General features: G+C 38.0%; 1 protein-coding gene across 7 annotated transcripts in view; it reads left to right on the forward strand.

Annotated features, from left to right (window-relative positions):
* Positions 1-16,317, forward strand: part of LOC137111677 (leucine-rich repeat-containing protein 49) — a 35,900-nt gene that overhangs the window by 14,967 nt on the left and 4,616 nt on the right. For all 7 annotated transcript variants that reach the window (XM_067495114.1, XM_067495112.1, XM_067495117.1 and 4 more), the window contains 8 exons: positions 1,486-1,633; positions 3,792-3,875; positions 4,880-5,055; positions 5,776-5,871; positions 10,329-10,563; positions 11,682-11,867; positions 12,698-12,807; positions 15,607-15,757. In XM_067495114.1, coding sequence (XP_067351215.1) covers positions 1,486-1,633; positions 3,792-3,875; positions 4,880-5,055; positions 5,776-5,871; positions 10,329-10,563; positions 11,682-11,867; positions 12,698-12,807; positions 15,607-15,757 — 1,186 coding nt within the window. The remainder of the gene's footprint in view (positions 1-1,485; positions 1,634-3,791; positions 3,876-4,879; positions 5,056-5,775; positions 5,872-10,328; positions 10,564-11,681; positions 11,868-12,697; positions 12,808-15,606; positions 15,758-16,317) is intronic.

The raw sequence follows: 16,317 nt of genomic DNA on the forward strand, positions 1-16,317 counted from the left end.
GCACAGACTTGTCATTGAACATGAGGCTTTAAAATTTCTTTTGTTTGCCTGGAGGTGGGGCCTTAATATGGGATTCAGTGTTCCTTAGCCTCCCTGACCATAGTGAATTTGTGCAGTGGTAGATCTGGCCTGATGTTTTTAGCCAGGCCTGCTGTTTTAGTTTTTGTATGGTTCAGTGTCTGACAAATGTTACAGTAAGGTTTATGAAAAAGAAAAGAGCAACGGATAGTGAATTTGTGTTCTTAAACTCTCCAGGACTTTGCCGAGTGGCATTGTGATTCAAGTACAACATGGATTTAATTAATACTAATACTTTAAGCCGCTCTTTTGAATGTATGGTGATAATGGCAGTTCAGAAACCCAGTGTGTACCTTTTGGAACTGTTCACTTCTGATAGGAGAACAGTTCTGCTCTGTTGCTAGGTAGAGGGACAAGAGACACTCATCTTGTTGCAGTCAGAAGGCAGGAAAGAAAAGGTGCAGTGCTTGTAGTGCTACTACAGATGAAGTTGGAAGCTACACAGTTTTCAGCCACACCCCATTCTGCATCCACAGACCACATACTACATTGTGAACCATACTTCTTATTTAACTTTTTTATACAATCCCGGGACAGATTTGTAGACACAATTTAAATTTGAATTTTTAAATTTGAATTTTTAATGTATTACTATATATATACTAATATATTTAAATGGGAACTGGTTCTAACAGTTAGGCCAAATAAATAAGATGCAGTAAAAAGACGTATAATTATACTTATAATATAAAATACATCCTGAACATTGCTGCTGGAATAACAGAAGGTATGGTACATGCAAAATACATAGCACACACACTAATCCAGCTTACTGGTTACTGGATGTTTTAAACTGTTAGTTGTCTGAGCCCTACAGTGTCTCCAGTGCAAAAGATAATCTGAATTGTAAAAAATTGCTCAGCATTTGCTAGAGCTGGAACAACAGTGTTCCCTCATGGGTATACTTGCTTTGTTGGTTAATCAGAGGTTACTGTCTGACCCTGTTTTGTTTTTGCATCTGAAAAAACCTCTGGCTAGTATCGGGCACGGCAGCGCAGCGGGTCCATCAGTAGTTGCAGGCAAATTACTCATCAAGGTTATTATGACAAATTAGCAGCTGTGTTTTTTGTGGCCCCTTTTGCCACAGGATAATATTAACAGTGTGCCAGAGTTTTCTCTCCTCATTGCCCTCTGAGTAATGTCAGGCTGCCAGTGTGCCTGTGAAATTACCAGTTCTTCGTGTCTTCTTTTAGCTTGGTTCCTTTCTGTCAGTATAGCCCTAGATTAAAGGTTTGAGAATTTAACAAAGGGGTAAGGTCTTATTTGACCTACACTGTGCATGACTCAGGCTTCCCAATACTTATTTAGGCCATCAAGCCTGTGTATCATTATAAAGCTTTCAGTGTACTTTGTTTTTTGTTGGAAATGCTGTTGATCTCATTCAATATGTCATTTCTCCATTTTTAGTATTCATCAGCTAACCTGCCTTGGAGAGTCACACTCCCTGTCTGAGCTCACCCTGGATGGGAATCCTGTAGCCCTGGAGACATGGTACAAGCAGGCCGTCCTGCGCTGTGTGCTTCATCTGAGACAGCTGGACATGAAGCGCATTACAGTAAGACTTACAGTAAATGTTTTCCTATATGTGTGTTAACAAAAGTAAACTGGCTACTGGCCAAATGCTGCTGATTGTTGCTATGACTACTAAAGTTTTAGAATATTATGCATTATCTTTTAGATGTTTTCTCTTTATTTCTACACACTTAGGCCACCAACTCAAACAACCACAATGGGTAAACATGACAGCTTTACCACTATGCCGTAATCAAGCATAAAGACGATAGGCACAAGATTATTGATGCAAGCAAAAAATCTTAACAAAATTATGCCAGATGTGAAAATCTCATGTAGAGTCATTATAAACTTAAAACTGCTAAAGCCTCAGCCCAGGGCTATACTGTACATTGTATATACAAGTGCCTGTTTTATCATGTCGTATCTCAATCAGACTTTTATATTCAGCTTATGACCCCAAACCTTTATGCCACTGTCTGAGCATATGTACCTACAGGCACTCTGCATGTTGATTCTTGAGAGTGACTCTGCCTTGACATAAGCTTCATTACGATTTCAGAGTTCAAACTAGATTAACCCACACAGGCAGTCTCTCATTCACTGTCAATTGTGCATTTCGAAGTTCTGCACATCTTGATGATATTATTTGCAATAACCTTTGTTCTCTGACGTTGGCATTACAGCATTCACTATGTTCTTAGCTAAACACTGCATCAGGAACTAAAATGTGACTAAGACCTAAGTATTAACAATAAACATAATGTATATCCACATTAACAAAGAAATATTTATTCTCAAGCATAAAAATGAAGTCATTATATTTATACATTCTGCCAGCGAAGTGCTACAGTGAAATATCAGCCTGCATTTAGAGGCTGTCAAGCAGGGAGCACCCAGGTCTGAGCTTGTACTTTGAAGGAATCTGTACCACACACCTTGCCCTCAGAACATAATGCTTATACAGGGTAAAAAAAAAGTTGAAATCTCAAATTCCAACAATTTCATATTTTAAGTTGATTGCACATGCGGATGACAACAGGTTTAACAAGTTTAATGACCCCATAACCATGATCTAATAGTGGCAACTATCTAGTTGTCAATCCTGACAACAGTGCTGTTGTCTTATTGTATATGAAAGTTAACGTATGGAAGGAAGTTTTGAATTGACAGCACAGGAGCTTTTATGTTTTCAAACTTTGGTATGATATTATTACAGGGGAAACTCCAAACTAGCCACCACATACCTGCATCTTTTCCCATCCAGCTGATTTGGAAACACTTGCCCCCGGTGCATTATGCTGTCAGGACAAGCGCAGATCAAATAATTTAAGATAAAATCCCTGACTGCTTGCTGATTGACTGTTGTTCATGAATGCAATAGGAGTAAATACGGCAAATTAAGAGATAAAGTACTGGTGTGCACTTGAGTCATTTACCAATGCTTCCTCTGTGTCTATTGTTCGCCCCAAAACAGTTTGGCATCTGTCCAAAGATAACTAAAGAAAGTTATCATACAGTTATATGTCATATAGTTATATCATATAGTTATATTTCTACGGAAATAGGAAACAGACAAATATTTCCAGAAATAAAAGTTTCAATGAGTTAACTTGCTATTAAACTTCAAATAGTGTAGTTAAAATCTTAGCAGCCTAAAATACTTTTTGACATGTACCAAAATAGAATGACTGCTGTAAAACAGCACCCACTACATCAATTAAACATTGATCAGTCACAGATTATCATGTGCTTTGCTTATTTTACTCATTAGAAGTTCTGCTTTCTAATTTAGTTTCAAGTGACACACAGCATCTTAGCTGACATCAGTGCCTTGATTCCAGTGAGGCTAGCATTTTGCTTCTGTGGATCCGACTGAAGCATTGTCTCTGCTAGCTTGACACAGACAGCTGAATATCCCCTAGCTCTAAGCTGGAACGCTCAGATTCTGTTGGCAGCATTGCATTCTGGGATTTTTGGCTTTCCCCAACAGCTGGGCTCAGCTGATCCGAGTCTAAAAATCAGACAGATAATCCTGTGATGCACCCGGCTGGTGTGAGAATTTCTTCCAGCCTCTATAGTGGTCCTGTTCTGTTGTAGAAAACAGTGTTTTGGACAGCATCTTTTGTTCCCCTCTCTCCTGAATAATTCAAAGCCTATTAATGGAGCAGCACTCTGATTGCACTAGCTGTTTGTTTCAGGACGAGGATCGGCGCATGGCTGGTGTACAGGCTCGAAAAGAGGAGGAGAAGAAGAGGGAAAGTCACAAGCAGACAATTTATAAGGTACCACTCAGATCTCATTTCCTCTTGTTGTCTTAGTCTGCTTATATTTAGATATTAAATATATAGCGGATACACACAGATGGACACTATGTGTCAGACTCTACAATTACCAGGGTTCTCTGAATATACCTGTGCCTTTTTCATTGACCAAGTGTTTCTTGGTTAGTTATAATTGGTAGGAAGACGATAATTATTTGCAAAGGTTCAAAGGACAGAACAAAGCTTTGATAACATCAATGTTTTTAGCATTTTAAACGATCTACATACTATGACAAATGGTGTTACCCATCAAACGAATGTTATATTTAGTAGAGTACATTTCAAACCTTGTTACAACATTTACGTTTAGCTTTACAATTACAAAAAAATTATAAAGTATTTACGTCCTGCTTAGAAGTTTTGCAATATTGTACTTCTTTTTACACCTTCAAAGTGGAGTACCTTACCCACAACGGTACCTTATCACTATATTGGCTTGTAAATGATACTTAATTTTAATTGTCTAAGATGTTTTGTCTGGCACAGGCATCTGTTTTGCAAGTGTATCTTTGTGAAAGTACATACTGATATGCTCCTGCTGTGTCTGCAGTGCTGTCTTCTGCAGAAAGGCTCTCTGTTCAGAATACATAGTCTCTCAGTAACCTAACTCCTGCTAATCTGTAGTGTTGAGAAAATGTTCTATTGAGTGCCAAGGCAAAGGCTTCATAAGGGTGAGGGATTTACTATCAAGCGATACTGACTCACCACTGCATCGGGTAGTGGCACATTCCATTACTGAGCATATTGAAACAACAGGTTGACCAGGAAAGAACAATTGAAAGTCTCTAGAGAGGTGGAATAGTTTTTGTAACTCATTATAATTATATGGTGTCTCAGAGAGCACATCACAGTCAGAAAGGTTCCATTTGCTTAGAATAGAGACTCTGTGTTCTGGTTCGAAGAACTTTCATTTGAAACTGTCTCTTACCTCTGTGTGTGCTTGTTTGGCTTTTGTGTTCAACTAGGAGAAACGGCGTCTGGCCATCCGAAATGCAGCGCAGCAGTGGGAGGGTGTCAAAGCCTGCCTGGAGCTGCCACCAACAAATGGCGCTAAAGAAGAAGTTAGTCCAGAGAATAGTCCTGCCCACAGCCCAGCCCAGGCAAATGGCCTCATACAGGAACCTTCCCCAGACGAGCCAAGGTACAGTACACGTCACATCATCAGTCACATTGACACTGTGGTTCTGGTTTAGTCATCATAATTTCTATACATTGGCTCAGTTTCAGGAACATGTAGCCCCTCCAGGTACTTGCCTCAATACACAACCATGACTAGATAAAATAATAGACCAGAGAACTCAAAATAGACTGAGAACTGATAGATATGACAGCAAATTCACACAAGACACTTTGTATACAATTAATTTTTGAGAATTAAAACACAATAAAGCTAAAATCTTATTTCTCTTGTGGTTTTCTTGAGAGGAATGGGGAAGATACACCAATTGAGTGTAACAAGACAGGTCAAGATCTAAAAGGGATAATATTTGTCTAACTACCTGTTGTCACATAGTTATGATAGTCGTTGATAAAACTAATAGTTAGATTAACAGCCAGGTGTTGTTTTCATGATCATTTTCAAATGGGAATTTAATTTGGATAACTGTTCTGTCCATTTTGAGAAATTAAAGATTTTTTTACTCAAAATTTTGAGAAGCATTGCATGCAGTAGTTCTGTATGTAATGCAGTTATTTTTAATTGTATGTAATTATACATTGGAGTAGACCAGCCATAAAATGTATTATTATGTATGTGATTTAGCCCTTAGCTGGCTTATTTTCAAGAGAGAGAAGCTGAAAACGACGTTAGTAGTATTGCTAAGGATTTTTGATGATTTTTAATTTTAATTTTTTTAATTAGACGTGTAAGCCCAGGTTCAGGACCAGAGCGACTATCCGGGGGAACGGACAGCAGACTTCGCACCAACAGTCGTCCAAACAGCCCACGTGACCCCAAGTAAGACGACAGTCAATGTGTGTATGTCTCTACACACAGTCAACAATTAGATGTCAGCAAATTATTTTCATTCAGTAGATTAGTAAAACTTTATTCTTAACAGTACATTTCATATAACACAAAATAATGCAGATTTACAGTAAAGCGCTCTACATTAATGATCCCATTGCACACATTGCAAAAACACATCTTCCCTCATAAATACACCTAAAATATTAAGGTGTGTCACTGAGTTGAATAGCCATTAACTATGATATAAAACTCTGAAAAACAAATTATTACAGTAAACTATGTTAAGAAATTCACTTGACACATAGGTCCTGCCACCTTGTGCTCTGTGTCTGGCATTCTTCTCTGTTAAATATTAAAAGTTTAGCCTGGTAATACTTCCTCATCACTAAGCTGTGTCTCTGTTATCTTTTCAAGTCAATTTCTATATGTGTGTAATTGAGATCAGAGCATTTCACTACACAAGATAAAATATTGACACATCTCTGCAACAGCTGGTGCTTAAATCCATCTTGACATATTTATGACCAACATACTGACTCCTTAATTTAGTCCAGTGGTCTGGGTCTCGCTTGCTCACCAGTAAGGGCATGCATGTCCAAGAAAAAACAGTTTTCTCTTTAGCTTTTTATGACATGATGTTTTGTGAAATACTATGATAACATGTCTGGGATTAGTCTAATATGAGGGCAGGACTTTGGTATAGTCTAGCCTTCTACACAGAATGGGATCCAGATCATAAGACGAAGGAATGACATGAAAGTGGGGGCTGTGTCAAGCCTATTATTACATGCTTCAAAGACAGTTTTTTCTTCCTGCACCAGGATATGAAAATGGCCCTGAAGCACAATTCCTTAATGTCCATAGCTTTCCTTTACTGTCTGGGGTCTTTTATAACATCCCTTATGTGACATAACAGGTCATAGTGACAAAGAGGACTCACGCAATTCAGTCTACTCTGGTGCTTATGAGTTGGGATTTAAATGACTTTAGCTTCTTTTGTATGATAAAATAACAAGGAAAACTCTGGAACTACCAGTAACTTGAAAGAGAGCCAATATCTGTGGCTATAAGCTAAATACCTGGGAAAATTACCAGCAAGTGTAAAATGTTAAGTTTTTTTTATTCAGCAGTGTGTGGGTTTATAGAAGGCTCATAATGCCCACGCAGTTTAGCTTAGGTTATCTCAGTTAGCTGTTGAAGTACTATATGCTGAAGAAAATTACACCATCCATATACAGTAGTTCATGAAGGGGCAGATGATGGATACAGTTGTCTCTGTCATGTGGCTCTGCTTGGTGGGATCCATCAAAACAATTGCAACCACTTGGTGCATGTTTGCTTTTCTCTTTGAGTACCAAACTAAGGACGGCCCTTTTTTTCATAAAGCTCAAAGCTGCTACTGGCAACGATCATCTCACTCATTTTAAAGCTACAGTATCCAACATTTTAAGAATAGATTAGAATTAGGCTCCCTAAATAATGTTAATTTTAAGAGGTTTTTCAGGCCTAAACACAGTGACATATCTAAGCAGATGCTTGCCAAACCTTTGTATGCAGTAGCATAACTTGTGTCAATGTGATAAAAACGATGAATGATCACCAATTAGTGTTATAAATAAATCAATTTATATTAACTGCACAAAGTTCATTGGACTTTTTGAAATACAGCCATTTGCAGCGATGTACTGATGCATTGATTTACAAGCTTTGCCGGAGCAACGTAATCCTTGCCCAACTTTTGATAATTACACCAAATCCTAAACCCTTTTATAGTTTGTGCACTGTGAGTCAGTGCATTTTAAAAAACAATGCAATTTCAGGTTGGTTTCAGTTGTGTAGTTTTAGTGGTGCATTGGATATATTGGCTAGAAGAGACAATTTGTCTCTTTTATATAGGGAAAAGTTCATGCTTTCATCACTGGTTGGTTGACATTAACACCCTCAGGCTGGTAACAAATTAGAATAATTGTGAACAATGACAGCACATTACTGTCAACCTACAGTAACTTATGGCACAATAGCTAATGTCACTGCCAAATCACAGCTGTGATGCAGGCCCAACTTTTTCCCCCTTGTGAACAACTTATGATTTATTTGACCTAATTTCTCCTGTGAGCTTGAAGTAGGGATGCAATGCAGTTGAAGAGCTATAACTCAGAAATCCAATAGTAGGTTTGGTCACTATGTGGGGAGACGAAAAGCCTTTGTTCTACTAATGCATTAGTCCAATAAAGAGATATTCTTAGGCCCTGAACATGTGGTTTTGCAGGTACATAAATCAATAAATTATCTTTACAATGGTGGGAAAGACGTTTAGTAGTTTCCACACATGAAACATGAACATGAAATCTTAAAATGCAGAGATTTGGTAAAGGTTCCCATATTCATAAGCACACATGCACTGCACTAGTTTTCACTCTACGAAAATAATGAAATGTTTTTTTTGTAATGAGAGCTCAAAAAAGCAATGTTTCATACGAATCGCTGCCACCGAAGATTTAAGCAGTTGGAGACGTGTACGCTAAAAGCCATGTCTTTGGGGGGATTAAATTTCTGACAGAGATGACAGATGTCTGTTTTAAAACTGCTGTAGGATTATGTGTGATAGTCCTAATTGAATTAAATCCAGAGAATAATAGGCCAGAGCAAGATCCGTGTAATAGTCACAGATTCTTCACTCTTCACTTTTTTTCCACCTTGTTCACTTCCTCCATTAGCATTTGTTGCTGGGTTGATGTCAGAAGGGTATTCAGGGCCACCTGGCAGCCTTTCAGCTGCGATTATGGGAGAAACAATATACGACACAGTACAGAGTGTGTTGATGGCACATTTCCAGCCTCGCAGTTACTCTTATGCTCTTTTCGTGACTTATCTGCATGTTACGCTCTTTCTCCTACACCACTCTCCAATTCCTTCTGATTTACTGGCTTTGGCAATCCTAAATTTTAGAGGCGTGGCATATCTTTACAATAAAACTGCCTTCCAGTGGCCCTATTCGACTACAAGTGCTTGCCAAGAGCCCTGTTCTTTTCCATCCTGTCAATTTTACTGAAGTGGTCTTTGTAGAAAATGTTTCTATATTTTCAGGGGATTTGTTAGTTGGAGTTCAGTGGTTGACAGCAAGAATAAATCTGCCATAGTATATCCAGTTTTCTTAATATATCCCTGGGATCCCCCACACTAGACTGCCCTGGATAACATGTAAGGGCACTGTGACTGGATACAAATATGATGATTGAATGGGACATTCCCTGTATGCCACTGATTTATTTGGTGCAGGTCAGGCTGTGAGGGTCAGTTGCTTGATATATGTGATCCAATTATTTTTCCCGGAAAGTGTAATTTGTTTTGTTGTATCTGCCCTACTAATTAAAAGTGACTGAACAAGGCATACTATGCCTCAAATAGGACACAAGACCTCATGCAGGGGCCATTTTTATTTTTGCTTTGCACATTCGTACAGCATGAGTGATTTCATCTCATCCAACATACGTTATAATTTCTCAGTTTTTAGGTTGAAAGTGTCAGAAAGGTGATTCATTTTAAACATGGGGGTCAAAACATTAGAACCACCTTGTGCTATAATGCACTCCAGCACGATTCCAATAACCACTTTGAATAAGAAACACATAGTAGAATTATAACCTTGTAAAAGTAGAATGCACAGCAGAGCCACTGTATTGGAGGGCATTAAATTGCACAGGTGGTCATAATGTTGTGCCTGTACGTGTATATGTGTACATATATCTCTGTGTTAGAAACTCTACTATAGCTTTCATTTTAAAAATAACTCTTAATAATTCAACTTAATTAATTGCCGATTTCTTTTAATTGCCGATTTCCTTTTGCTGCACAGCTGGGAGAGTAAACTGTTTTTCTGTCCAGTACATAAAGGTTTGATCTTTTAGTGATCAGTCTGTGTGAAACAAAGAGGGCCTTTACACTGAAGCTCCAGTTACAGGACGACTTTATTTTATTTTCTTACTTCTAAAGTGTATTGCTATCTCTTTCTTTCTTTTCCTTTTCCTTTTCTCTTTCTGCCTCTGACTGTCACTTGTTCTGTGTTATCCCTCACTACTCAAACACACCACTGTGGCTTTTCTTGTGCCGCTACATTGGGAGTGTAAAATCGGAATTAGCGAAAGTTTGCTGGTGTTCTGAACCCAGACTTAGGTGCGTTGAGTCTGCAGACCCAGAAGGCCGAGCACATAGGTGTCGTATGGGGAGATTATATCTTCTTGAGACTCACCCAGATTTTCCACTCTCACGACTTTCTTATCAGGGAAGGTCATTCCAAGTGTTGTATACAAGAATAGAAAGCATTCTGGCAACATGAAAAGGACACTGTCCAAATGACTGAGTGTTCTGCAGTAATGTTTCTTTTTTCTTCTCTTTACACAATCCTTGCCTTCACACATTTTTGTGTTTGTTTGTATTCTTTGCAGGCTTGTAGAGGCAGGAAGCAGTAGTGTTCAGAGCTTGTCCCTGTCTGACAGTCACCTGGCAGAGCTGGATGGAGACACCCTGCGTTTATTTGGACTCGGGGCCCTTGAGGCCCTGGAGAGGGGCTGGGGAGTTCAGACTGCTGGTGCTGTCACTGTAATAACCTTCCGCTACATCAACTTTGATGCCATTGTACCAACACTGCCACGAATAAGAGTCAAGTTCCCTAATCTATCGGTGAGGTCTTAAGCTGGATACCGTATGAGGCATGGGATAATGTTTACATAAGCTGATGAAAAAGAAGAAGAATGGAATGTACAATTTTTAATTTAGCTACATGAGTGTTTGTGTGTAAATGCTAAATGTCATCTAAAAACCAAACTGCCATGTTAATGACACAAACAATGAGGGTTTTGGTTTTAGAAAAACTAGAATCACTCAATAACTTGGCATTTAGTTTCTAAACCATTTCCAGTAATAAAATATACGCATAGGTATAGGATTTTTTGTGGCAGAACTACAAACCTAATTTGTCCTTATAGCAAAATTGTCACAGTGCTCTGGTAAAGAGAGCATTTTTTTAAAGGGGAAGAAATACACTACTCACAAAAAGTGATAATCAGCTTTCGGGTGAAATTTCAGAATGCACCTACAATGCACTATAACCTTTACAGGTGACCTTAATTTGACCTTCTCTAAACTTTTAAATGCACATGTCCAACTGTTGCGTGTTTCAGTACTCATTGCATAACATACTTTAACAAGGTGATTACAGAAAAAAAAACACAACGAAAATCATGGATTATGTCTAATCTATGAATTGACCACTAAATGTTCTGGTTCAGTGACACTGTCGGCACCTAACAATTGACAAGTTATTGAGACATTGACATTTTTTGTTGTGTTATAGCCACCACTATTGTTAGCTTCTGTTTCAGTAAATTGTTTGAGATGAAGAAATTGCCATTGCATGCCCCTACTTAAATGCCCTACTTTCATGAAATAATATCACTGTAGCATGAACTTCTGTCTTTTTCAATACATTTCACCCAGAGTTGAATATCCCAAACTTATGTGATTGAAACTGTGACCTAAAGCGTCTGATATACTGTATGTACTTCTTATTCCTCGACCTCACTTGCAGCTGCTTCACTGGTATTCCTGCTCCTGGGCATGAAATACCCTTAAGTACACAAAGAGGCAGGACTAATGAGGAAAGATGTGTGTTACCTCTATACATAGGAAAAAAAGAAGGGAATGTGTAGATTCAGTAGAATCACAAAGATCTATGTGAATGAAAACAAATATTGATTTATGCGTTAGTTCTAACTCTCTGTAATAAACTTTTTCTACAGCACATGATCTTCTTGGAAACCAACATCAGCCGTTTGCCGCAGCTAGCGGCCCTGGCTCAGGTGAGGCGTCTGGAACAGCTGACCATCCACCCAGAGGGTAACCCAGTGGTCAGTCTGTCTCTGTGGCGCTCTTTCATTATCTACCGCCTCCACCACTTCAACCTGCAGAAGATCAATGGCCAGGAGGTATTAATATGCCATATTAGAAAAATAATATTAGAATAATAATATTAGAATATATATTAGAAAATAATAAAATAAATCACAAAGTTTCCCTTACTAAGGCCCTTGTCCTCAGATTTTCCAAATCCTGTCGAATCAGTTTAATTTACCACAGGTAGACTCCAGTTTAGGATTAGAAACATCAAAGATCAAGAATACTTGCTCTTTCAAAAATAAAATATTTTCTTTACCACTTCTATGCACATACATTAACAAGTTATATCTGTATCTCAAGGAAAAAGTGCACATTAAAGAGAATTAGTTGCCTGCAAAATTGTCTAATTCTCACTGTGCTTTTGTTTGGATTAAACAAATCAGATGCATCATGACAATGTGGGAGGATTAGCACTGCTGGATTTTGCTTGTAACCTACATGGACATGATAGTTGATTCCACTCTTTATGCTAAGCTAAGCTAGCCAGCTTTTGCTGGATTTTAACATGTAATAGGGAGACATGAGGGTGGTATTGATTGTATTATTTCAGTCATGATTACAACGTAAAACAGTAAATTTAACAAATTTTACAAACTATTCCTTTAATCTTAAATCTGAGTCTCATGTCTCTTGAATTGCCTCTTAATTAAAATTAAAAATGTTTTTAGACTGCACTTCAAAATAATACCTTATTTTACACCTGCTCTTTTTTTTTCTCGTGCACTTCTTACTATTATTTCATTCTGTTATCTGTTTTTATTCTGTTTTATTTTCAGATTGTAGAGATACAATTAGTAAAGCAAGTGTTTTTTGCTGTGTGTATGTTGAGCCCATGTCCATGTTTGTGTATCTGCTTCAGGTGACCATGAATGATGTCATTGCTGCAGAGCGTGTGTTTGGTACATTGGGTCATATAGCAGCCACGGAAACTCCACATTGCCGGCTCCTCCTGCTGCTAGAGGAGTCCAGGTGAGGATTTAGTTTCCATAACATAAAATCACGTACAATTTGATGACAGGTGTGTGCTCTGTCCTAGGCTATGTGTCATGTTCATTTAAATATGTCAAGAATGTGTGTATGCTTAAATGTGTATATGTGTTACAGCTGAGCGTGCAAGCTACCACACATGTATGTGCATGCCTGTGTAAAAAGTGTGTGTATACATTTGTGTGTGTGTGTAAGAGATGAGACAGAGCCTGGCACCGAAGAGCCAGGAGAATTAGAGTAAGGGTGGGTACTTGGCACTTCGGCACATGCATTCCTCTCTCTCCACAGCCAAAAGCTCTTGAGGTCTGTCACTTGGGGTCAATGAAAATGGTTTACTGCCAATCTGCCAACTTTGTCACGCACAAGAATGATTTTGGTTCTAATCAAAACTGTGAGACTGCACACATTTTACTGCTACTCAAAGAAAATTCGCCAAGCTGAATCATCTGACAAGTGAAGAGAACTACACTCATTCATTTTGAATATGGTGGCCAAATCATTAGGACCACCTCTTCTTATAATGCACTCCAGTACAACTCCACATTAGATTGTACAGATGTACCTAATAAAGTGCCCAGTGTACACTACACATAGCTCCCTGAATATCTCCTAAGTAGGTGTTTGAGTTGGTGTTAGAAAAATTAAAATACTTTCTAGAAAACCTCATGAGCTACTCTGAAGCACTGTAACGTGAATGGAGTTTGAGCCTCAGTTGCACTTTGGGGATTGTATTAAAAATGAACTAGTAAACTTTAAGAACTGGCTTTTGGCTGCATGTCATCTTGGTTCATACATACCATGTTATGAATAGATAATATGAATAGCCCAAGGCTGGGGATTATGTTCCTATCACCAATGAAGTCTTAATCACTGTTTTCTGCATGCAGAATCACTACCCCCACAGTCAATTATAAATGAGTAAATGCTGTTTTATTTCACATCTATTTTCTCAAAACCTTTCTGTTGTAGACTTTTCTTTTCATTTTTTGTTATTTGTATGATGCAGTCAACATAATGAAGGCAACACAATGAAGACAATATGACACCAACACAAAATGACCTGCTCTTGTGTTGCACAGTGGATTGTGGTTTTGACACAATACACTGTGGAGATTAGTGTGTAGGGTTTGTGTCTCAATTCCCACTGGGATCCCACAATTGTAAGCTTCAGATGTCACAAAAGCCTTTTTTAAATATAAATATGCATGTTTATTGAAAATAACCTTTACCATACGAACCTTTACTACCTTAATAGAATTGATGATCTTATTACAAGACCGTCCTGTTATTATTTTATTAGACTAGACTAGATGTATTTACATGAGAAACACTCACTAAATTGCATTAATGCTTTTCTGTAAACCCCACATTTAAGTGGGATAAATGCATTTAGAAATTTCAATATGACCCAGATATGACACTATTTTGACTGCATGTAATCCTTGGCTATGGACTTTTTTTTAAGGTTTGAGGTAGGTAAATAAATTCTCCCTTCCTTCTACAAAGGGTGTACTGTATTTGCTACTAGCATCAAACATATCCTAGACTACACCATAAAATACGCGTCAACTGGTTTTGGTGTTGCAATTTGCCAATCTTCCATGTTCACTATTTACAATGTAGTATTGTGAAGACCTTGAAAAAATAATAAATGACACATTTACATCGGGTTTTTTTTTATAACAACAATATTTGTTTTCAGAGATTTTTCATTTCAACTTATCTCTTGACCTTCTTCCCATGACAGTGCGGAGAGCAAACATGTTTCATCAGAAGTCTCACTATTGGGAAGATAAATTAGAGGAAAAACAGTTTAAACATGAAACTAAATAAACCTGCTACAATGTTTAAGGCACTTGCTGCATAAAATTGCATCTTACCGATTGGAAGTGCATACATTGCACCTTGAAATAGGATTTATTGGCTCTATGTTTATACAGCTCAATCAGTAATTAATAGTATCATTTTAACTTTTGGCTGTAACCCATAATAAAAACATTTATTCTACATAGAAGTTTTCATGATACATTTGCATAGTAACAATTTGTTTGACTTTGGGTATGATACAACCTGATCATAACAGTTGTTCTCTTGAGGCATATTTGCATTCAATTACTGTACATTTAACAAATACAATTTTTTTGATGAATACACAACATTCACCATTTCTCCTGCCTGTGTGATTCTTACAACTAGTGACAAACATGAACTGTGGAGGTTTTTCCCATCTTAGTCAATGTAATTTCAAAGTGATGTGGACGCACACTCATGCACACATACAGACAGGCTCACACATACTGTCTTATTCTATATGGAATGTGTGCCTGCAGCTTTACATGAAAACTGTTTCAGTATCCTCGCACCGAATTTTGGAACATGTTGGTGCATTAGTATATCACATGATATTTCATGCTTACAGAAAGCAGAATTGGGATGTAGTTTACATCACTTTCGGGGTTTTCTGCTACCTTTTGGAAATGTAGACATCCTGCTGCTACGTTGATGGAGAATGTTTAATATAGAGACAGTTTAATTGAAGTATGTTTCAACAAATGCAGGGTGATCCATTTTCTAATATCAATTCTAATTAACTCATTTTTGTTGTCATTTTTTAAAATTGTGTTAGGCTGGGTTTATTTCTCAACAATGTGGGTCTGCAAGGGTTAGGCTTAGAGAGTGTTATTTAATGGACAAAAAGTACAAATTTATCACCTTGTTTTCACTCACCTGTTTCTCTCCAGCATAAGTCAGTGTCTAACCCACCTCTTTTTCACCCTGAAGGAAGCGTCAGCTGCAATTCCTGTTAGAGGGGCGTGGGCGGCGAGCAGGGCTGAGTCCAGAGGAGCTGCGAGACAACGGGAAGCTCTTAGGAGAAAGCCTGAGCAGAGCACTTTTCAATTACCCAAGAGACTGCAGTGCAGAGAGCCCTGAGGTCAGTTCTGCTTTATTCACAGCACCTGACCGGATTGAAAAGTCTCTGCCACTCATAAAGTTAGCCCATTTTCTACTAACAGACGGGCCTTGTTGAGAGGTACAATAGACTCCCCTCATACCTTTATAAGCACAAGTAACGATAATCTAATTCAGAGTATTTACATGAAGAATATTGCATTCATAGAATTCATAAAGACGCCAGTGGATTTGTTTGGATTTTTCTTAAAATCAAGCTTTTGGTGTCACTAGACGTTTTCTATCGAATGGATACCACTCACCCAGTGTCGGCAGATCTTTGACTGACATGTCATATAGACCCAACATCACTTCCAGAACATCTAGCAGTAATTCATGTCATTTAAAACTCCACATGCGCTTACTTCTAGTAATAAATAATACTTAAAGGGTGTAGTTTTTCTTAGTACACATACAGATATGCCAATAAACTTTCCTCTGATTTCCATATATCAAAATGTCTTTCTACTTCTATCCAAAAAATGCCTCCAGATGACATTACTTAAAAGGAGCCTTCAGTTTAGATTATGTTGCTTGTTACTC

Source organism: Channa argus, chromosome 2 (assembly GCF_033026475.1).
Source record: "Channa argus isolate prfri chromosome 2, Channa argus male v1.0, whole genome shotgun sequence".
NCBI lineage: Eukaryota > Metazoa > Chordata > Actinopteri > Anabantiformes > Channidae > Channa > Channa argus.